At 39.5% G+C, this 23386-nt stretch overlaps 1 protein-coding gene across 1 annotated transcript in view; it reads right to left on the bottom strand.

The window, feature by feature from the left end:
- The window catches only part of CRY1 (cryptochrome circadian regulator 1), a 200930-nt gene that overhangs the window by 111909 nt on the left and 65635 nt on the right, over positions 1-23386 (bottom strand). The window contains exon 6 of the mRNA XM_044087589.1: positions 897-1037. Coding sequence (XP_043943524.1) covers positions 897-1037 — 141 coding nt within the window. The remainder of the gene's footprint in view (positions 1-896; positions 1038-23386) is intronic.

The following is a 23386-nucleotide window of genomic DNA, read 5'->3' as shown; positions in this document are numbered from 1 at the left end:
CAGTCTCTTTCTTATGGTGGAGTCATGAACACTGACATTAACTGAGGCCAAGTGAGGCCTGCAGTTCTCTAGATGTTGTTCTGGGTTCTTTTGTGACCTCTTGGATGAGTTGTCGATGTGCTCTTGGAGTAATTTTTGTAGGCCGGTCACTCCTGGGAAGGTTCACCACTGTGCCATGTTTTTTCAATTTGGGGATAATGGCTCTCACCATGGTTCGCTGGAGTCCCAAAGCTTTAGGAAATGGCTTTGTAACCTTTTCCAGACTGATAGAGGTCAATTACTTTGTTTCTCATCTGTTCCGGAACTTCTTTAGATCTCAGCATGATGTCTTCCTTTTTGGGATCTTTTTGGCCTGCTTCGCTGTCTGACAGATTCTATTTAAGTGATTTCTTGATTCAACAGGTCTGGCAGTAATCAGGCATGGGTGTGGCTAGTGAAATCAGCTTTCCCAAAAATGTGATTAACCACAGTTACTTCATGATACTTTTTCCACATAGGACCATGTAGGTTTGGATAGTTTTTTTCTATAATAAATAAAATAATCACTTAAAACTGCATTGTGTGTTTACTTGGGTTATCTTTGTCCAATATTTAAATTTGTTTGATCTGAAACATTTAAGTGTGACCTACTTGCATCCTGACTCTCAGAGTACTATTTATCTGAACTAAAGACAACTGGGCTATAAAAGCTGCATGTATGGGATCAAAATGCATGCTGCTATTTAATATAAGCATCTATAGATCAGCTCTAAAATTGGCTTCCTAGACACCAGTCTTGCTTTCTTGACTGCTGACAGTTTTCATCCATTTACATCTACTGCAGCATATAATTTGGCAAGCATAGGTATAACACATACACACAAAAAAATATCTAACAAATAAACAAGAAGATTTACCTTTCTGTACAAGTCGGTTAACTTGAAATAGAAGAGACGACACGACAAGCAACCAAATCTCAAGTAAGGACTCAATCCTGTAGGACTTGCAAGGAGGGAATTTGCATTCATTCTGGGCCTTTCAAAATTTGCTACCCACGCCTGACAGAAAGAAATAAAACAGACCATAGATTAGATTACTGTGCTCCTTCTAGCTCACCACTCACAGTTATATAAAAAATCACATTTAGTTGAAAACGGAACACAAATACTTTCTGTACAGGCATATCTAAACACACACACACACACACACACACACACACACACACACACACAAACACACACAAACACACACACACACACACACACACACACAAACACACACAAACACAAACACACACAAACACACACAAACACACACAAACACACACACACAAACACACACACACACACACACACACACACACACACACACACACACACACACACACACACACACACACACACACACACACACACACACACACACACACACACACACACACACACACACACACACACACACACACACACACACACACACACACACAAACAAACACGTTTCTTTCAGACTGAAGTTTCATCTTTATTGTTGAACTATATGCTCTCTAGTTTGTCAGCCTCACTGATACCTTGTAACATAGCAGAGATTAACTTAGATCAATCAAGGTCACAAAATTAAAAAAAAAAAAAATCCTTAACCTGAAGGGCTTTTTAAAATATGGTAGATGTATTAAGGATCATACTTCTCTAAGACTTTTTGTGTGTGTGTGTGTGGATAGATCTAGCAATCTATATATCTTTATGGGTATACTTCTCTTTATCGAAGAAACACTTTTCGAAAAAGAGAAGTAGACCCACACTCGCGCGAAAGTGCACTTCTGCGAAGAACGGTTCAATGAACCATTAAAGAAGACTGAGGCACTGAAGCACACTACAGTGGGGAAAAGAGAATTTACCTGTTTCCCCACTGTAGTACGATCTCAGAGTTGGTATATTTAAGTAGGGGGTGTGGGGGGCACAGGGAGACCTGCCCCCTGCAAAAACATTGTTTTGGCGTTCGTTGAACCGTTCTTCACGAAGTGCACTTTCATGCAAGTGTGGGTCTACTGTTCTTTTTCGAAGAAGCGTTTCTTCGAAGTACAGTAGACATATATATATATATATATATATATATATATATATATATATATAAATAAAATACATACGCATACACATATATACACACACATCCCTATACATATGCACGTTTGTGTGAGTGTATGTTGATGTACATTTTTTTTAAACATACGTGGAAATAAAAAGATAATTTCCTTGATAAATGCACAATCCGCCCCAAAACAGAATATCCTTCTCTAGTTGGTGACCTGAATTATTCTCCGAAAGACTGGAAGAAGTATGCCTCAACCAATAACCAGGCACAAAAACAATTGCATGTCATAAACCTTAACCTCAAAATGTAAATTTGCTAGCAAGGGGACAAACACATCAGCTATCAGCCTGATATCCCTGTCAGCCGTGCCAAGCTAAATGCTGTACCACTTACTTTTCACTTTGATCCCAGTGCTGTGATGCTCCTCATATGTACTAAATTAAATAAACAATGGTGTCATCTTTCAAGTTTTTTTCAAATGGCAACTGTGGTGCTACAAATAATTTACCTTGTGTTAATTAACTGGGACTGTGCATTAGTTACTACCCCCCCCCCCAACCTAATGCTGAATTGTTTACTGCCCTCTACAATACGTTAGATAAGTGAACTGATATACGAATCCCTGTGATGCATATAGTGGAAAAATGTTCACTACACCTAAAAGGTAGGGTCAACAAACTATTAAACCAAAAGAAAACAGAATACAAAGCCTTCAGAGTTTATGCAATTTAACAAAACAATCAAAAGATGTGAAGCTTCATTTAAGGTAAAACACTACCAACAGAAGTGGCAATTACAAAACCTTCTATAACCACATCTGTAAAATGAAGGTGGTCGGTGACAAGAATGCAGTACTCTAGTACAAAATGTTATCAACAAAATGGAGCCAACATATATAGCTAGCACACGGACACAGATCTAGATTAAATTCCAGGCCACAAGAGATAATTCCATTTACTTTTCTTTCCTGAAACATAATCTTTCCTGACATTACATCCAAAATAGTCACCTCTCCCTCACCAGGACTAAGAGGCGAAAAAAAAACATGGACAGCTGCACTCTTTGCTCTGGCCCACTGCCTGCCCATGCATGCATCAGACAGTGCAACCATTAAAAAAGGTGGTTTTGTAACACCCAGTTTGTTCAACCAACCACTCCATCCTACTATCAAAAGCTTTTGAAGAAATATGCAAAAATGAAATTAGGGATGTGTTAAAGAATAAATGTGAAAAAAAGTTTTACAACTTAAACAGCCCTTGAAAGTCAAAGCTTTCACGCACTCAAAAATGACTGTAGTATCGGAATCATGAAACAGATAAAAGGAAAGCAATGGTGATGGTTAACCAATGTGATTATGTTAAAAGCATGTTATGCCTTTTAGAAGATGGTGCATTTTACAAAAAGGTGGGCAACTGTGAAGTTTTAAAAGCATACAGGTATGTCGATTCATGGTTGTTCGATACTTTCCATGGGTACCATCTCTGAAAACATGTATTCTTTTTTTCCACACCAAAGCTGAAATTAGGTCAGCTGCTTGGTGTACCCAAAATACACAAGAAAAGTCACTTCTAAAGTTAGTTCAAACAGTGCCCTCTTTCATAAAAGATTCCTTTGATTTCCTTGAGTAAATCAGAGACAAAGAGGTCGGTAAGGATGATTTGCTTGTGATGACAGACGTTAAGTCTTTGTATACCTCCATTCCACATGATATAGGATTAGAGTGGAAAGGATTTATGTTGAGTAAAAGTGATGAGTATCAACTGGGCGAGGGTAAGTTTTTGATCAAAAGTATAAACAAAATATTGTCTAGCAACTACTTTTATTTTGAGGGCGAGTGTTATCAGAAAAGAATTAAGGCTTTGGGTGCTCGAATGGTCCCCAATTATGCCAACCTGGTTATGACATATTGATGCACATTTTTTCAAAACTGAAGGGTTACACAATGTGTACTCATACTTTTACTTCACAGATGATTTGTTTTTTTTGTGTGGAAAGGAGAAGTTGTCGAATCAGAAGTTTTTTAATCATCATGAACCCTAGCAATGAATTTTTAAACTTTTCACGTTTATAATAATTCCGGCAATTGCTTTTTGGACTTGGAGGTTAAGAAAAGCACCACCAGTAACAGGTTGGGTTCGATCATCAGTTATAAAAACGTGTCCAGTAATGCAATATTGTATTACTCCAGCATGCACCCTACTTGCATCAAACACACTATCAAGGGACAACTGGTAAGGTTAAAATGTTTAATCACCGACAAACTGGTACTAGATCAGCACACTAAAGAGATGCAAAACAGATTTACACACAGGGGATATCCCACTGATGTCAGACAAAGTTGTAAATCAGGGAACTACTAGGGGACAAGTTGGCAAAACTGGCAAAGTTTTGAGTGATAACAAATCGAGAGTGGTCCCTTTCTATGCCATTGGTGTTGTCCTTAGATACGGATGCTATCAAGAGAGTAATAAGGACTAATTGTAGAATCTTGGGAGCCAGTGGGGATATTAAGCAAGCAGTGGTGGATGATCCATGTTTCATCAACAAAAAAGCCAGTAATTTTAAAACACTTTTAGAAAAAACAAAAGATAAACCCAAAGCTGGTAAAGGGCACTTTCAAATGCCAGCAGTGCTATGTGTAGATACATTTTTGAGGGTCAATTTTTTAAAGTTTCAGGAAGCATTTTTTTCACCTACAATTTATGTATGTGGTCTACCTGGCAAAATGCTCTTCATGTGAGGCATTTTATGTAGGAAAAATGAATACTTCAAAAAGAGAATCTATGAGCATCTATACTCCATCAAAATTAAAAATATGGACAATGCACTCACCAAACATGTATCTGAACGTAGGCCCTTTAAGAAATTTTATTTTGGTTTCATCTACCATGTTAGTATTGATTTTAATGGCTAGAGAGAGGGAGAACTAGATTTTACATAGTTAAACAACAAAGCCAATTATAAAACAGTGCTTCACACATGACAATATTAGGACAAATGTAAATGTTTTAATTTTCTGTACATCTATTTTCTATGGAATTTTAGGGTTTGTTTCTTTAAGATATTATTAGAATACCTGATAGAGCATTTTTATTTGATGTGGATTTTGTAAAAGGTATTTAAAAGGTTTTTAACACTATTGTAGTTATTCTGAAGATAAGGGTCAAAAGCAGTTAATCTACATCAAGAAGTAAACTTAGCATTTCTTCTATGTTGTTTCAAATATTTTTATTAAATTATATTTGTTGAAACTATACTCAGGAGATGAAGGCACAAATTATACATTCTCTTGTTGCACGGTTTCCTCCAATATGCATTTTATACTTTGAATCCATTTTTTTTTATATCCATATTGTTTACACTGAAGCCTCAGAAAGTCTATGCAATTTTCATTATAAAACAAGTTCAACTGGGGGACAGAACCATTACTTTGCCATTATTAAATGACGCCCAAGACATTTTTAGGCTTTGTGTACTAAGTAAGATTCAGCATGAAGCCGACTTTGCTAGCCAGACTGCCCGATAAAGGCCACATTTCCCATATTGCCAGTAAAAACAAAAGGGACTATTCAGACAAAACAATTTAGATGCAACTAGGAAATCCAAGTAAAGTAATATGCAGTTTGGGGACATGTATTTCTGAATGGTATAAGAACTCACAATGACTTAAAACTGACAAGCACTCAAAAAAAAACTCATTTTCTGAAAGGTCTTTATCTCCTTCCTGATACGCGACTACCCTACTCCCCCTAAAATGGCAAGAAACACCAGTTCCATGAAACTGAATGAAATACCAGGAATCCTAATTTGTGCAATCAAAAAATAGTCCCATATAACATCTTTTACACGTTCTTAAAACATTAGAAACGGTCCATGCTTTTGACATCTGGAAGCAAGATACTGAGGTTCCGATCCACAAGGGAGGTCCTTCCACAGACCACAAACAATTATAGATTGATCAGGATCAAATTATGAAAGGTAATGGACAGAATCATCAATCATGGACCTTAAGACAGAAAATCTCCTTTACAATGTAACCCAATGTTTTTGTCAAAGGTAGTTCTCGTAAGCTTAGTCTCATTTTTTTCAGTGCAAAACCACTGCCCTGGATGACAGTTTTTTTATCTGTCCTTGCAGCCTACCTAGGATCTAGCTAAAGCATTCAACATTATATCTTATGACAGAATCATACACACACTCAGGTACATGAACATTAAAGAAGACATAATAACTGGGTCCACAACTGGCAGCATGGTCACAAACAGCAGGTAAAAATAGGACGACTCCTATCCTCACTATCCCATCAGTAAAGTTCCTGAAGGCTGTAACCTGGGGACACTCTTTTTGGCATCTTTTCCTCAGACTCCTTTGTTGGACTCAACCAGATATGCAGATGATTTTAGACTTGGGAGCGGTGCTTCGCCATTACGATAACCCTGCGTTCAGGATCAAAAATTGCAGCATAATGCACTATTGATTGGCAACAGTTAAAAGCTAACAAACAGCAAAAACTCTTGGAGTCTTTGTAGATGATGACCTTTAATTTAATACCCATACACAGCAGCCAATGTCCACAAAGCCTATACAGTTTCCCAATGTCCACAAAGCCTATACAGTTTCCCACCGGATCTCCCTTAAGGTGAGAACTGTTCTAGGGAAGTAATTGCCCCTTCACAAAGCTGCTCCCACTTTTGTAACCTTATCATGTCATCAGGTACAGCGGGAGAGGGTACGGGTACAAAGATTCATCACAGCAGAGAATGAAGAGCGTCAATGTTTAAACTATGGCCAAAGACTAACAACTTTCTCTCTTCTCTGTATGTCATCGCCTTCTAAGAGGAGATATGTGGTTGACGCACAGCATTAAACATAGTAACTAATTTATATATTTTTCTTGTCCTTTGGTAACCAGGAAAGTCCGACTGAGCCAATTGATCATTTTCAGGGGAGGCCTGGGTAGAAAAACTCCACAACAAATTCAAAAACATTTAAATAGTAGTTGATGAGTAATTATACACAAGGGCAGAAAAACCCTTCAACAGATTAAACATTTTACAATGAAGTGTAGAGAAATGCTCTAAAAAAACAGACATAATAAACATTTAATAGAAGTTACGCAATTATATGCAAGGGGAACAGATAAATACAGACTGAAATATGTTTATAAAAATATTACTATGATAAATTGCAAACAAGAATACAATATATATTGCAGGTAGCGATGCACACTACAGAAGTGGACAGCCTATGTCAATACAGCTATTCCAAATACTGACTATTTCTAATAATGTATAGTGGTGAAAAATAGAGCATTCTGCTGCCAAAAAAAAAGACAGAGGAACAGAATGAGATGAGGAGAAATGAGCAACAGGGAAAATTAAGGATATTAAGACCAAAATTATTATTAGAAAGATGTGAATGTTATGAAAGGACACCAGAGAAGAAAATAAATAAAAGTGTTAGTTGAAGAGATAGAGGAGTATACACTAGTAGTATTGCATTATTAAAAGTGAGTTTCTTTTGATGTTAGGCCTTTACTACCTGCTAAGATATGGAGGTGTTAGTGAATTTAAAGTGAGAAAGAAAGTTATAGTGAGTAGGTGGTCATGCATAGGTTTTGAAAGTTGTGCATGTACAGTTCCAGGTGTCGGAGAGATTTTTTTTCGACTGGTCTTGAAATAGGAAAGGTTGGAAGTATGTGTAGATCGGAGTGCAAGTGATGTGCGCTGTATCTAAGATGCATGTTGAGACTGTACGTGCACATAAAATCAAAGACACATGCTCCGTAGGGCCATTTTGTAAGAGCAGTCAGAGTGATAGCACGCATGAACGCAGTTGGTAGTTTGTATGCAAGTTAGTCAGTAACCTTAAGTAATAATGTGTTTGTATAAAATAAAGCTGCTTGAACAGAACCCACGAACACTCTTCTACTGCATCCAGAATGGGAGAGTGACTGAGAGTGACTGTGTCAGAACCAGGATGGAAGAGAATAAAATCCAGAGCCATGAAATGCAGACATGACGGTGAAGGTAGAAATAAGAGAAATACACACACAAAGATCCAGAAAATAATCAAAGGTAGTGACAAGTAACACAAACTATTTACTTGATAAGAGAGACAAAAAGCGGCATTACAAGGGCACAAACCACACTATTAAGCAAGTGGAAGGCATGCAAAGTTTAACTAAAACAAAAGGTTTAAAATTTGATGGAACCATTAACAGTAAAGCCAAACGAGCACGTTTAAAGATAAAATGAGCATGTATAAATCAAAACAAGTGCGTTTCAAGCAAAACTGGGCATGTTTCGAGTAAAATGAGTACAAGAAAAAGACATTGGGCATAAAAATGGTTTAAACAAGCAAAACGAATATAATAAGGGCAAAGGGGCACATTAAGCAGAAATAAAGCAAGACGACTGCATGTTAATTGGCAGAGTGCTGTGTTTTGGCATAACTATGACTTTGTATTGTATCAAGTGCATAACTAAAGTTATTCGAATTATCTCAAAGTATGTGAAAGTGCTTACCGTGTGTGCTTATTACTATGCATGTATTTTGAAAAGTTTACTGTGTGCAAAGTGCAACTATTTCATGAAACCCAGTCAAAGTATAGCCATTTCGAGGGGTTTCTTGTGCTGAGTGTGTCTATTCACAAAGTACCACCATTACAGAGTGTTTCTTGCACTGCAGAGAATTATCTAGCAAAGTACCGGCATTTTGGGGACATTTAATTGTCCTGTATGCAGTTATTCGCAAAGTGCAATTACTTCGAAAAGTTAGAGAGTTTAAAACAAAGATGTCAGACTTATTCACATTGTGCAGTTGACATTTCTTACACTAAGAGGGGATTTCTTGCAAAAGATGGCATTACAAAAGTATTACAGTGCACGAGAGTTATTTAGTCGCATCATACAATTGTTAGAGACGTTTCTTTAAATAATGATAAATGACTTTGGCACAGTGATGATAAATGACTTTAGAATTTAGCCTTTCAGACAATATTACAAGAGTATTAAAGTGCCACAGAAGTTTATTTCGCAAGGTCCAGTTATTCAGTGGTACTACAAGTTGGTCTATGAACATTATTTCAGAAAGCCCAAAAGGTATAAAATTTAGAATCACAAATGCGTTGGACAAAGTTACAAATACTGGCATAAGTTTCTGGCATATGTGCATGTATGTATGTTTGTGCTTATTTGCAAAACCCTTCACTGGTATGTGTTAATATGGCACATGGATTTCAAAAGCCCTTACCACTTGTATTAGATAAGAATATTGCAGAAAATTGGAAAATAATTGAGAAAGAGTATAATAATTTCATACAAACATCTTATGCAGGAAGAGATGCATGCACCAACGCATTAATTTTGCTAAACCTAGCCGGGTCAGTGGCCATAGAAAGAGAACATTCATTTGTGTATGCACCTGCAGTATATGAGGGAGAAGATGAAAACCAAACTGTTGTGCAAGCTGAATCAAGGGAAGACCCAAAGTGTTTGAAGCACAAGTTCAGAGAAATGTTAACCCTAGACAAATATTATATTAGAGGGGCATTTGTTTTACACAAAAGGTCAGAAACCAGGGGAAACATTTGCAGCTTATATAACTGACCTGAGAAACAGAGCTAAACCGTGTTGGTTTGGTGAGTTACAGGAGGAGTTGATAAAGGACAGACTTGTGTGTGGTATTAACAGTGCTGCTGCTGTGAGAAAGATTTTACTTAGTGACAGTGCTTTAACGTTGAGCAAAGCCACAGAAGATTTGTCAAATCCATGAGGTGACAGAAAATCACACAAGTATTCTTGCAAGTGACAAGAGCATGGTTTCAGTTGGCTCTACAGCAAATGTAGATAGCATGCAACACGTGACAGGCTAGGGTAGCCCAATTACGTGGCAGCTACAGGGTTTCCAACGAAGATGCGTAGCTTTCCAGCAAATTCTAAAAAGGAAGCACGTTCCAGCTAAGTGCAGTACAAGCATGAATCAGCAAAACCCAAGTCTAACTTTTACCATAAGCTAACTTCAGTTGTAATACCAGGGTCAATAAAGGCTGCCACATGAAAATTCGACCTTTTATTCTAGAAGCAAGACAATAAGATTAAGCGCTTTCTTTTCCTATCCGGAAACTTCATTAGAATCATTTTACTACATCCTTACGTTCTATTTAAAGACCCAACACCTTTCTTACTGGCTATAGCTAATTACTTCACTTCCCTAATTTAAACCTCACTGTTTTTTTACACAGTGTATAAAAAAAATTGAATATAAATATTCTAGTAAATTCAGTATACATTTTCTAATTTGTACATATCATAAAAACAAATACTGACAATATTTTTTAAGAATTGATGTGGAATACACTAACATTGTATTTTTTACACTCCGTTTTCAAACTTGTAAAATATTTTTTACTATTAAAAAAAATTTTTTTTACATTTGATTTTTAAGATTTGTTAATTTTTTTCTTAATTTTTAAGATACATGTGCAAATTAGAAAATTTATATTGAATTTACTAGAAATTTATATTCAATGTTTTTTTATACACTGTGTAATGAAGGATACAAGGATGTCGTAAAATTATTCTGATGAAGTTTCCGGACAGGAAATTAAAGCGCTTAATCTCGTTGTCTTGCTTATGGAATAAAAGGTTGAATTTTCGTGTGGCAGCCTTTACTGATCCTGGTATTACAACTGAAGTTAACTTGTGGTTACTGATGGATTTGTACTTCAGTGGTTCTACTTCATTTGAATTTCATTGTTAACTGTCGAAATAGTTGTGCAAATCATGAGCCTAAAAGAGAAGTGCTTAGCATTTGGAAAACAATGTCATAAGTGTAAAAAAAAGTAAGCACTTCCAAAAGTTTTGTAAATGGAGTAAGCCTCACACAGTTGTAAAGAAAGGTCGCACAAAAAAGCAAGGTGATCACGTAGAGCTGCAGCAGTCAGCCTTCTATGTGGATGGTGTATCTGTGCTTGATGAAAGAGTTCATGCAGTGAATTTATTAGCAAGGAGCTAAATATTTTGTACTGTCTGGATTAATGGAAAATCCAGAGAGCTTAAAGTAGACAGTGGTTCAAAGTGTAATGTTATATCAACGGACACATTTGCTACAGTGAGAACTAACAAACAACTCAGTGTAGCCAGTAGTGCAAGACTTGTTGCTTAAGGATGTGAAGAAATTCAAACCGAAGGTTCAGTGATGTTTTCTTGTTATTTGACCAAGAACTGTTACAACTTGTTATTCTATGTAGTCAGAAGGCCACTGCAATCTTTACTGGGTCTCAAAGATAGCCCGAGAATGAATCTGCTTTCTTTTGCTAAAGAAGTTAATCATGTGTGCAATTCCAAGTCCTAATTTTTCAGGAGCCATTTTCTCAGAATATGATGTTTTCGATGACAAGTTAGGCAAACTTCCAGTTGTGTATTCCATGAAGTTAGACCCAGAAGTCACTCCAGTAGTCGGACCAGCAAGAAGAGTTCCGACAGCTATGCAGGATAAAATTAAAGCTCAGTTGGATAAAATGGTGCAGCAAGGTGCGATTTGTCCAGTCACAGAACCAAATGAATAGGTGTCGTCCATGGTATCAGCTAACAAAAAAATAAAATAAAAAAAAAAGTCTATATTGGATCAACGAATGCTTAAAAAAGCGAATGGTGATTGATATTTTATAAGCTTTCGCTTACATAGGGTCAATTAAAGCAACAGAAACCCGAATTTTTTCCTAGGGAAAGAATTCGGTTGCCCGTTTCTGTTGCTTCGGTATTTTCAGTGCTGTGGTGGAAAGTTACAGAGGCAAGTGTGCGATTGTGTGGATGTGAGTAAAAAGTAAGCACTTCCAAAAGTTTTGTAAATGGAGTAAGCCTCACACAGTTGTAAAGAAAGGTCGCACAAAAAAGCAAGGTGATCACTTAGAGCTGCAGCAGTCAGCTTTCTATGTGGATGGTGTATCTGTGCTTAAAGATTCATAGGTTCATACTAGGCTATCTGCCCTAGGGCATTTATAAGCCTAGCCAGAGTGTGTTTGGCTTTCGCCACCGATTTTAAATTAATTTTGCTATGCCCTTTTTCGAGGTTAGTATACTGTGCCTCTGTCTAACAGTGACACAGAAGTGATACCTGGGGTAAACCTACCATCTCCCATCCACTCATCAAGATTCCTCGAAGAGAGTCAATGAGGGACTCTGCCTAACCTGGACTGGGATTTTATTCCAGAGTGGAGGGAGCCTCTGGGTTATGAATCTGTCCCTCCAGCATGTCCTATTTATTTCAGTGCTGAGGTTCAAGTCTCTCGAGCGCGTAACTCGATGGGATATGGATTTTCTGAGGTGCAGCATGTCCATTAATTCCGGGTTGGACATGGCTTTATACGTCAGGCACAGATTGCCTCTGAGCAGGTGGTATGCCACTGAGTAGAGCTGTTTCTTTAACCGGGGAGCATATGGCATCTGTTTGAGCCCTATGATCCTCTTGGTGAGGTACATTTGGGGTCTTTCCAGTTGCTGCAGGTGTCTGGTAAGGTACATCCCAAAAGGGGCATTGTACTCAATTATGGGCCTGATGAGGGATGAGTAAAGAGGCACGATGACCTCCCCTGATCTAGATGTGAATACTTTCATGATTAGGTGGGCTATATAAAATGTTTTTCTAACCACTTTGGCCACGTGGTTTTCAAATGAGAGATTGCTATCAACTTGGGTCCCCAGGTCCCTAATTACTTCTTCTGTACTTAATGGATTACCACCTATGTGGTAATTTGTGGGCACTTGTTTTTGCCAAAGGGGATGACTATACACTTTTTGGCGTTTAGCTTGAGGCCATGGCTCTGGCACCAGTTGTCTGTTTCTTTGAGGCCCTTTTGGAGGATGCTTGTGTCGGCTGGAGAGTCGATTATGGCGCCCAGTTTGCAATCATCTGCGAACTTAGTCAGCCACAGTCCTTCCGTGTTGGCCTGTACCTCAGAGAAATATACATCGAACAAGAGAGGTGCCAGGACTGAGCCTTGTGGGACGCCACTTGTAACTGGTTTGGAGCCTGACATGGCTCCAGCAATTCTAACCATGTGAGTTCTGTCCTTGAGCCAGTTTGCAACCCATCTAGTGACATAGGGGTTTATATTTAAGCTGGTGAGCTTATCTATAATGCCAGAGTGGGGTATTGTATCGAAGGCTTTTGCGAGGTCCAGGTAGGCTGTGTGGACCACCTTCCCCTCGTCAATGGCCTTGGAGACAGTTTCAAAGAAATCAACCAGGTTTAAGAGGCAGGATCTGCCCTTAACGAAGCCGAACTGGGTAGGATCCAGTGTCTGTAGGTCCCCAATATCTTTATTTATGAGGTCCATGATGATCCTTTCCATAGCTTTGCAGACCAAGCTAGTCAGGCTTATGGGGCGATAGTTTCCAGGATCCGTTGAGGCACCATCTTTGTGGAGGAGGACCACTGTTGCTGTACGCAACTCTTTGGGTACATATCCTGCAGTAAGGCTGAGATTGAACAGTAGTTTTATGTTTGGGTTTAGCTCTTCTTGGAGTTCATGTAGGACGCAGCCCGGGACACTGTCTGGTCCCAATGATGCTGTGTTTTTTGCTTTGGAGAGGGCAGCTCTTACCTGAGCATCTGAGATGTCAGGGGGGCAGCACTCTGCTGGGATAAATATTTGCCCTTTTGGTGGGGAGGGGGGGGGGGGAGTTTGCGCTGAAGCTGTCAGCTAGGATGTTGGCAATGTTTGTGGGTTCGGTGTATTTTTTGTCATTTTGGACTAATTCTGAGCATATCTGGGAATTCCCACCCAGGTTCCTAACATAACTAAAGAAAGCCTTGTGATTATCCTTAGTGTCCTATGCAATTTTTCTCTCGAAGCTGGCCTTTGAGTGCCTGTAGTTTTTTGCTACTACTGATCAGAAATGCCTTCCCTTTATGGGATTTTGCTCCATCATGTAGTAGCTTCCTCCTTCTATTGTATAGTTTTGTTTATGGCTGGGGTCCACCAGACAGGACGTTTGCCTTTGAAGGATTGGGTCTTGGTCTTATTTGGGATTGCATGATCCATGCATTCCTGAAGGTGTTCACAGAATGCGTTTATAAAGGATTCTGCGGTCTGGGCCGTATTTTCCACAGGCCCGGGGGCTTTGAAGGATTCCACCTCGGTTTTGAGGAGTGTGAAATTTGCTTTAGAGAAGTTTTTCACTGTGGTTTTCATGGCAGGGGGTGGAGTTGGGATGTGAATATCCAGGGAGATTAGTTTATGGCCTGATCTTACCAGTGAGGGATACACTTCTGGTCTGGAGCATAGGGTCCCCATGTTGGTGATGATCAGGTCCAGTATGTTTTCCCCTCTTGTGGGAGTGGTAACAAGTTGTTCCATAGCATTTGAGTTTATAAATTCTAGGAACCTTCGGGCTAGGGTATTGGAGCTAGAGTAATGCTCCCAGTCTATGTTTGGGTAGTTGAAGTCGCCCAATATAATGGTGTTTGGAGAGACCTTCATATTTTCCAGTGTTCACAGGAAGGCCGAGTGGGGTTCCTGGGTTTGGGAGGGTGGTCTGTAGCAGGCTATAAACTGGAAGGCAGTTTTACCCACTGTTAGTTGCACATGGATAGTCTTTGATGCTTCGTGCTGTGCCACCAACCTGGAGGTGTGGGTATCTTTGACGAATATTGATACTCCCCCTCCTTTTGTGGTACGGTCCAAGTTTTGGGGCCGAAAAGCATGGTATGAGGTATAACCTGGTAGTGCTGGGGTGCTCTCGGGAGCCTTGAACCAGGTTTCTGTTACTGCACAGATATCAATGTTCTCCATGCTAAGGAGAGTTTTGAGTGCGTGCATCTTGAGGTTTAGACTTCTGGCATTGAGTAGCATTAAGTTTCTTATCCCTTGTGATACCTATGGAGGTGGGTTTGTCTTTTGAGCCTTGCCTAAAAAAGGCACTATGGGGGTAGCAAGTGCCTTTGCCAATATCCGAAAGCCCAGAGATGACAGGTGCAAGCTGTCACCTAGTGAAGCATCGTGGCTTGTCGAGCATGTCATCCCAGGCTGACAGGCATTGGATCCCCTTTGAATGACACCAATACTTAAGCCAATTGTTGAAATTGATCATCTTGTCTTCATATTGTGGCATCATTCTTGGTGAGGGTAAGATGCTACTCAAGGTCAGGGTCATACCGGCCTGGGCTACATGCTCAGAGAGCTCCTCTAGGTCTCTTTTCATGTAGTCCAGGGAGGTATGTCTCAGGTCATTCACACCAGCATGGACAAAGAGTCATATTTGTACTTGCCTTGGAGTGACCTGAGTGCTTGTGTTATGTGGCGGATCCTAGCGCCCGACAGGCAGCTCACCGTGACCTTCTCCTTGTTCAGCATGGTGAGCGGGACGTCAGTGTGCCTGACAATAGAGTCACCTACTACAAGTGTATCAGGTGTGTTGTTTAGCCTTAAGGGCTGTGACTGTTCGGCACACTGGCTTTGTGAGCTTATGTGTTGCACGTGTTTTGTTTTGGGGTAGCGGTTGCTTGGGTGTCTGCTTTGGAGGTCACTGCTGCTTAGGCAGATTTTTATTTAGAGCCTCCGCGTATGTTTTTGTGTGTTTGGTTTGCTGTCGTGGTAGGTCTATGTGAGACTGGAATTGTAGTGAGTGTGGTTTCCTTCTCCTCCTGACTGGTTTCTCCAGTACTGAGTTGAGAGAGCTTAGCCTCTAGTATGGCTATATGGATGCATCTCTCACATGTGTTGGAATTGGTTGGGAGGAGAAGAGGGCTGTCTGTGTACATGAGGCAGTTGTAACATTGCCTCAAGATTCCCAGATTCACCAGCTGGACCGGAGAGGAGATTGACAACTGACCTTTGGACATGCTAGAACAGTATTGGGAATTCCTTTATAATTGAAAAAAAGGGCCAATGGGGAACAAAGTACTGAAGGGGAGTTTGTGAGGGTGTAGTGCTTTTAATATTTTAGTGCTGACTTATACAATTGCTTTAGTGAGCAAGTGCCAGGTAACTTAAATGCAATGTGTTTCAGGTAACTTAAATGCAAAAACGACAAACAGTAACTTTCTTTCAAGTGAAACAAGGAAATAAGTACAGTAAGCAATGCAGATATCACTAGGGATCCACAGAAGCGCTGAAAAGCCGCGTTTTAGGTGGAATTAGCGTTTCAGGGAAATAAGCAAACAAACGAGCAGCAAACAAATAAAGCTAGATTCAGCAGACCTGGATCTAGTCTATGCTACAGCAAACAAGGTGTACCAATTTCAGTAAGAAACAGTTCAAATATGCAGGCACTATAAGCCTTTAACCAGAAATTCCCAGCTCAGAAGGGCAGAGTCCAGCCTCTCCTCCCACAAGAGTGCAGACCACGAACCTTCTTAATGTAAAATAACTGGCCTGAAGCCCAAGTGCTTAAACCAGAACTAATACACTTTTAGAATAACAGACACGGAGTCCTCAATCAGCAGTTCACAACTTAGAAGCTTGATGAAAGAGTTCATGCAGAGAATTTATTAGCAAGGAGCTAAATATTTTGTACTGTCCGGATTAATGGAAAATCCAGAGAGCTTAAAGTAGACAGTGGTTCAAAGTGTAATGTTATATCAACGGACACATTTGCTAAAGTGAGAACTAACGAACAACTCACTCAGTGTAGCCAGTAGTGCAAGACTTGTTGCTTAAGGATGTGAAGACATTCAAACTGAAGGTTCAGTGATGTTTTCTTGTTATTTGACCAAGAACTGTTACAATTTATTATTCTACATAGTCAGAAGGCCACTGCAATCTTTACTGGGTTTCAAAGATAGCCTGAGAATGAATCTGCTTTCTTTTGCTAAAGAAGCTCATCATGTGTGCAATTCCAAGTCCTAATTTTTCAGAAGCCATTTTCTCAGAATATGATGTTTTCTATGACAAGTTAGGCAAACTTCCAGTTGTGTATTCCATGAAGTTAGACCCAGAGGTCACTCCAGTAGTCGGACCAGCAAGAAGAGTTCCGACAGCTACGCAGGATAAAATTAAAGCTCAGTTGGATAAAATGGTGCAGCAAGGTGCGATTTGTCCAGTCACAGAACCAAATGAATAGGTGTCGTCCATGGTAGCAGCTCACAAAAAAAAAGGTCTATATTGGATCACCGAATGCTTAAAAAAGCGAATGGTGATTAATCGACCCTATGTAAGCGAAAGCTTAAAATATCAAAGCAACAGAAACCCAAATTTTTTCCTAGGGAAAGAATTTGGTTGCCCGTTTCTGTGCTTCGGTATTTTCAGTGCTGTGGTGGAAAGTTACAGGTCGGGTTCAGGTAAGTGTGCGATTGTGTGGATGTGAGTGTTAGGGTGGGTTAGGCGAGTTAGGGTTAGGGCACGGGTGAGGTATGTGTGCGATTGTGTGGACGTGAGGATTAGGGCAGGTTAGGTGAGTTAGGGTGCGAGTGAGCTGAGTGTGCGATAGTGACGGACCTTAGGGTTAGGGTTAAGGTAAGTGCATAGTTAGTGGTGTGTGTATAGTTTAGTGTAGGGTTAGGTGTCACATTTTTGGTGTAGGTGTGTGGATTGCCATTTGTTTGGTGTGCTTGTGTTGTGTGTATGTGTTTTGGAACAGCAATTTTTTTCCCTAGGAAAAACATCGCTGTTCTGACAGTTCGAGATTGCAAGCTTTCACTTACATAGGGTCGATTAATCACCATTCTCTTTTTTAAGCATTCAGTGATCTAATATAGACCAAAAAAAAAAAGGCTCAGATGAAATCAGAATATGTATTGACCCAAGAAATCTAAACAAAGCATTGAAGAGACAGCATAATTCGATGCATATGGTCGAAGAAGTTGCAGCTCTAATACCGAATGCCACTGTTTTTTTTCTGTCTTGGATGCAAAGCGTTCATTTTGGCAAGTAAAGCTTGACTGCATGTCTTCATTTCCAAATACTTTCGGTACTCTGTTTGGCAGATGCAGATTCCCAAGGATGCCATTTGGAATAAATTCTGCAAGTGAAGTCTTTCAGCGTGCAATGGAGCAAATTATTTCGGGTTATCCTTGTGCCATAATAGTTGATTTATTTACTGGCTGGCAGCAATGGTGAAGCAGAGCTTGACAGAAACCTAAAGAAAGTTCCAGATAGAGCACGTGAAGTAAACTTGAAACTCAATCCTCTGAAGTATAAATTCAGGCTTCCAGAAGTTACCTACATTGGTCATTTGTTCTCAAGTACAAGCTTGCGACCAGACCGGACTAAACAAACCACTATCTGGTGCTGATATTTCAAGAATAATGTACAAGCTCTATGTTTTAAAGGCATGGTCAAGTATTTAGGCAAGTTTATACTAGATTTCAGTGAGCTGACACCTTTAAGAGAGCGAACGCACAAAAATTTTGCATGCTCATGGTTGGAACAGCACCAGAAGGCATTTGAAGACCTTAAGCAGACAATTGCCACCCCAACTACATTAAGATACTATGACGTGAACAAACCAGTTACTCTTTCCTGTGATGCTTCAAAATTTAGTCTTGGCACAGTCATACTTAAAGAGGGCAGACCAGTAGCCTATTCATCTAGAACACTTGCCCAAACTGAGATGCAATATGCTCAAATTGAGAAAGAGCTTTTGGCAATAGTATTTGCATGTTCAAAGTTTCAGGACTATATTCATGGTCAAGCTATTTAGATTGAAACTGACCACCAACCTCTAGTTACTATTTTAAATGCGCCTATGCATTCCGCACCAGCAAGATTACAGAGAATGATGTTAAAATTGCAAAAGTACAGTTTCAAAATGGTCTACACGAAAGGCAAATTGCTTTATTTGGTTGATACCTTATCCAGATTACCCAGGAATACCAAAGAACAACTTGATACAGAGAATTTTGATTTTGATGCGATGTCAGCGTGCAATTTTACCACCACTAGACTTTGTGTGTTAAGAGATCACACTCAGACTGATCCAATTTTACAGAAGCTCAAATCACATTAATGTTTGATAGCTGTCAAAACAATCTAGTGTACCACCTTCCTGTGTTCCTGACTACATACAGAATCCCTTCTGACAAAAGAGGGTTTGGTTGGATATTTCTTCTGGTACCTAGGTGGGGAGGTTAACAGAAGCTGTTGGTAGTCCTTCATGTTTTTTTGTCTGTTCCTGAATGGTTTGGAAAAGGTTACCCGCTTGTGGGCTAAAGAGATTGTCCAAGAGAATCTACAACATTCGCGGTACAGTTTTCTGGCAAGGGCTGACTTTGCAACCCTGCATACCTGTGAATGTCAGAACCACCAGTAACCTGGCCCTGGATGAGGTTTCTACAGCATCATAACTACAACTGATCCTGTATCCGGCTATTTGGGTAGCCTAAGTAAGGACAGTATTTGCTGTTTAGTGTCAGTTCTCAGTGGCTCCACTACCACATTTTTGAAGGAGATGAGGATGGATATCAAATACTTAGTCATTTGGGTTTGGTAATTAATTGCCATGACTGCCAACGTAGAGGAAGTATAAACCTTTTTTCCCCACCTATCCATAGCCCTGCTATTTTTGTCATAAGGGAGAGCATTAAAATTTAGGAGCTCTGAAGATTTATCAGAGGAAACAGTCAATGCAGACGGGTCTGCTATTGGATTTTTTGAACAAGAACTCATCAGGAACCCTATAAAATCTGTCTGGGCTTTAGGGAGCAGGACGCTGAGAGTCTGGGGCAGCTGAAGTGGACTGAAAAGAATCTAAGAAAGCCTCAAACTGGAGGAATGTGGGAAATGGCTGGAGGTTACAGTATCTTTTCTGGATTCCTGTGATCTGCCTAGACTCCCATTCAAAGTGTTTCATCATGTTTAAAACGGTCGCTCCAAAAGAACGTTCTTTGACAGAAGAGTCAGGTGAAATGGCATCATCATCGGAAGGGACTTGGCCAGGCGAGTGGATCTGAAAGTAGGAGGCTAGGGAATGGCCAGAATCAGAAATCTCATCAGCAGATGAAGCCACAGCAGTCTTTTGAAGACTGGAGGAGAGGGTTAGAAGAAAGGGAAGGAGGCTATGGGGTCAAAATGGCCTTGATCTGACCCTGAGAAAAGCCTATCCATTCCTTCTCCCTAGAGGGAGGAGGAGGAGAAGTTACATGTTTAATTACTTTGCGATGACACCTGTCTGAACCAAGCGCAGTTGTTCAGAATGCTGATGTACCTCTGTTAGTTTACCTAGGACCTCTTCCCTAACTAGTACCTGAAGGATACCCTCTGAACCCTCAAAGATAATAATTCTCTGTGCATTCCTCAGTCATAAAGCCTTCCAACACCATACTGGTCTCCAGCAGGTTATCGGTAGCGAGCATCTGAGGTTTAGTCAGACATACTGCAGGTTCTACAACCTCAGCGGGTATGTAGGAATCAGAAAGAGTCAACTGAGTTTCCAGCCTAGGTCTTTTAAGTTTTTTTCTTAAGGAGTGGAGATGCATCTGGGGAAGCAGAATCTGCCATCTTGCAGTAGGCCGTCTCCAAAAAAGTGTCGAGTGAGGACAAACGGGACTGCAAAGTCTTAGGCACATAAGACCTGCAAATGGAACAAGTCTTCCACTAGTGTACCACTCCTAAACAATAAAGATACTGGGCATGCAAGTCTTTGTATGGGACTTACTAGTACAGCTGCACTTATACCTCCTAGCTGACATCCAGCACTGATAAAGTAGGAGAGTCTAAAAAAAGATAAAGAAAGATTCCCCAACGGGGCACTTAACTGATAATTTTAAGCAATGGTACCAACAATCAAACAAAACTCAGTCTGATAGGTACATGACCTACGTTTGGGCTGGAGGTGAAACAGTCTAAGGAATTATGCTCATACATTTGTCTATATACCCCTATGCTTGCAAGCTGACACCACATGTCAGATGATGATCCTGGGAAGGTAAAGTTTTAGTAGCCTGGCTGGATGTCAGCATGAATAACTCACTGGGTAGGAATATTGCAACAATGATTTCAGTCAGGACATTATGCATTCTCCTTAAGAGAAGCCACACCAGCTAGGAACCAAACTTACTCGGAACCAAGCATTGATTCAAATACTTTTTTTTGCATCAACTATTCAAGCCAATTAATTTTTATAAATTAAGGCAAGCAGACCTTAACACAAGTAAATAGCAGTCTATTTTAAAGGTGCAGGATCAGTTATGAAATTGAATGAACAGGCAGAATGAACTGCAAGTTTTCTGAAAATAAGACACCTTGTTCTGTTTGTAGCACTACACCTCAGTATTAAGGCCATCAGCTTCAAGACACACAGAAAAAGGTAACTTCTAAAATTACCAAAGAAATCAGGGGTAATGGTTCCCAGTTCAAAGCTGCATCTCCTCTATGAAGACTACTTTGTGCACTTTGATGAACATATGGCAGTGACACACAGATGCTGTAATGTTCAAAACACAGCAGATTCCAAAAACTAACTCAAGTAATGCACTTGATTTAACTAACAGCACTCATGCCATCTCAATCCTTCACAATGTAAAATGCAAATGAGATCAAGCATGTAGAATGTCATATATGTGAAGTTCAAAGACAGCTGCACAGCAAACATATTATTGCAGTTTTTTAATCTTAGAACTAAAACAAAAGGGCCAGCTGGATTTGAAATGACGTTGTTGTGTCTTTCGGCTTTTCCCGGTTAGGGGTCGCCACAGCGGAACTCCAGTCCACTAATGATTGGCAGTAGATTTTTATGTGCCAAGTTGCCAGCTCTGACGCACAACCTTCAACGAAGGTACGCCCATTCACGCATGTCTCCACACAGAAGACGCTCTAGCTGAGAATCGAACAGGACGTCTTACTGTGAGGCGACAATGGTACCGCAGCACCGCCACCGCAGTACAAAACTTGCACCACAAACATTTCAACCAAATGAAGAATGGAAAAACATTGAGCAAACAATACTAAAAAATAGAATATTGTAACATCTAAGCGCTATCGTTCTTTATTTCAGAACTTTATCACAGCTGAAACAAACTTTACAAAATTCATTCAAACAGTAAAAGTGATCACATAATTCAAACAGTAACAGAAATGATCACATGACTAACCAGCAAACACGATCAATCCAAAAATGACTACATGTAATAAATCATTAAAAATACTATCAATTCCAAAAATTTAAATAAAAAACAACAAGTGTTCAATCCTCGATGTTTTAAGCAAGTACTTAATGTTGATGTTTTAACCCTGGCCAATTATCGGCTGACAGCAATATCTGCCAATGTACTTCCTTGCATTCAAGTAGTGTATTAATATCTCCCCCTAGTGGTTGATTTTCAATTTAATCTAATCCAAACAAAACTTTTAAAAAAACTTCACTTACTACTGCATGTTTAGCTAAAGCATTACTACTGTCTCCTTGTTTTGATGGCTAAAAGATGCTCATAGATTCTACATGAAACTTTTATGGTGGTCTTACCTACAAGGAAACTTTCACAAGTTTCACACAATGTTTAGCCCACATTTTCACATTCACACTTAAACCTCGCAAATTTCCTTAACAGTATGCTTCAAATTAATGCAAAAAACTTAACGATAAACCTACAACACTTGCAGTGTTGGCACCAAAACATTCCCAAGTGAGACAAGAGGGACTAATGACCTAAATGAACTTTCAAATAGGAACTTAACGTTATTAGTTTTTTTAGATGTAACATTTGGTTCTCCACCAATAATATCAGCAAGGTCCTTATTGCCTAAAACTATTTTTCAATTACTCATTAAAATACTTTTTATGAAATCTGAATCAAGTGAAATTGGTACTGGGAAAGCCCCATAGAAAGAACTATTTTGCCCTTAACTTTTGATGTCAGTAACCCATATTTCAATAGGGGATGAAACTTAATATATCTGTTCTTATTAACTTCCAAACAATGTTGCTCAAACTGCTCTCCATAACTTCTCCCCCTAAAATGTAACTTAAATTCAACTTCACTAAAAATTGTGTCATCGCTGCTTTGGCGACTCACTGTCCCCTAATTACTTTGTGTTTCATAAACTCAGGATGTTGGCTGCTGTGAAACAAAATTATTTGCCAACATGCTTTAGCTTTTTATTTTACTATGGAAACATTTGTTTTCAAAATCAGCTGTGATAACTACATCAAGACGTTGTGCTACTTCTCTATGACTTCCTATGACAATAAGAAAATCAGTACTAGAACGTAAATCGGCAACAAAGTTGGTAAATTCAGCTGAACCATTTCATACAATAAATAAATCTATACATCTTTAAATACAATTTTTTTGTAAACAATAGGTAAGAAATTAAAATCTCATGCGCCCACCAACTCATAACTAGGGCTGCCACATTTTTTACATGCCCAGAGTGGGG

Source organism: Protopterus annectens, chromosome 11.part0 (assembly GCF_019279795.1).
Source record: "Protopterus annectens isolate FY-2018-M chromosome 11.part0, PAN1.0, whole genome shotgun sequence".
NCBI classification, from domain to species: domain Eukaryota; kingdom Metazoa; phylum Chordata; order Ceratodontiformes; family Protopteridae; genus Protopterus; species Protopterus annectens.
This window is presented reverse-complemented; position numbering and strand designations above follow the sequence as displayed.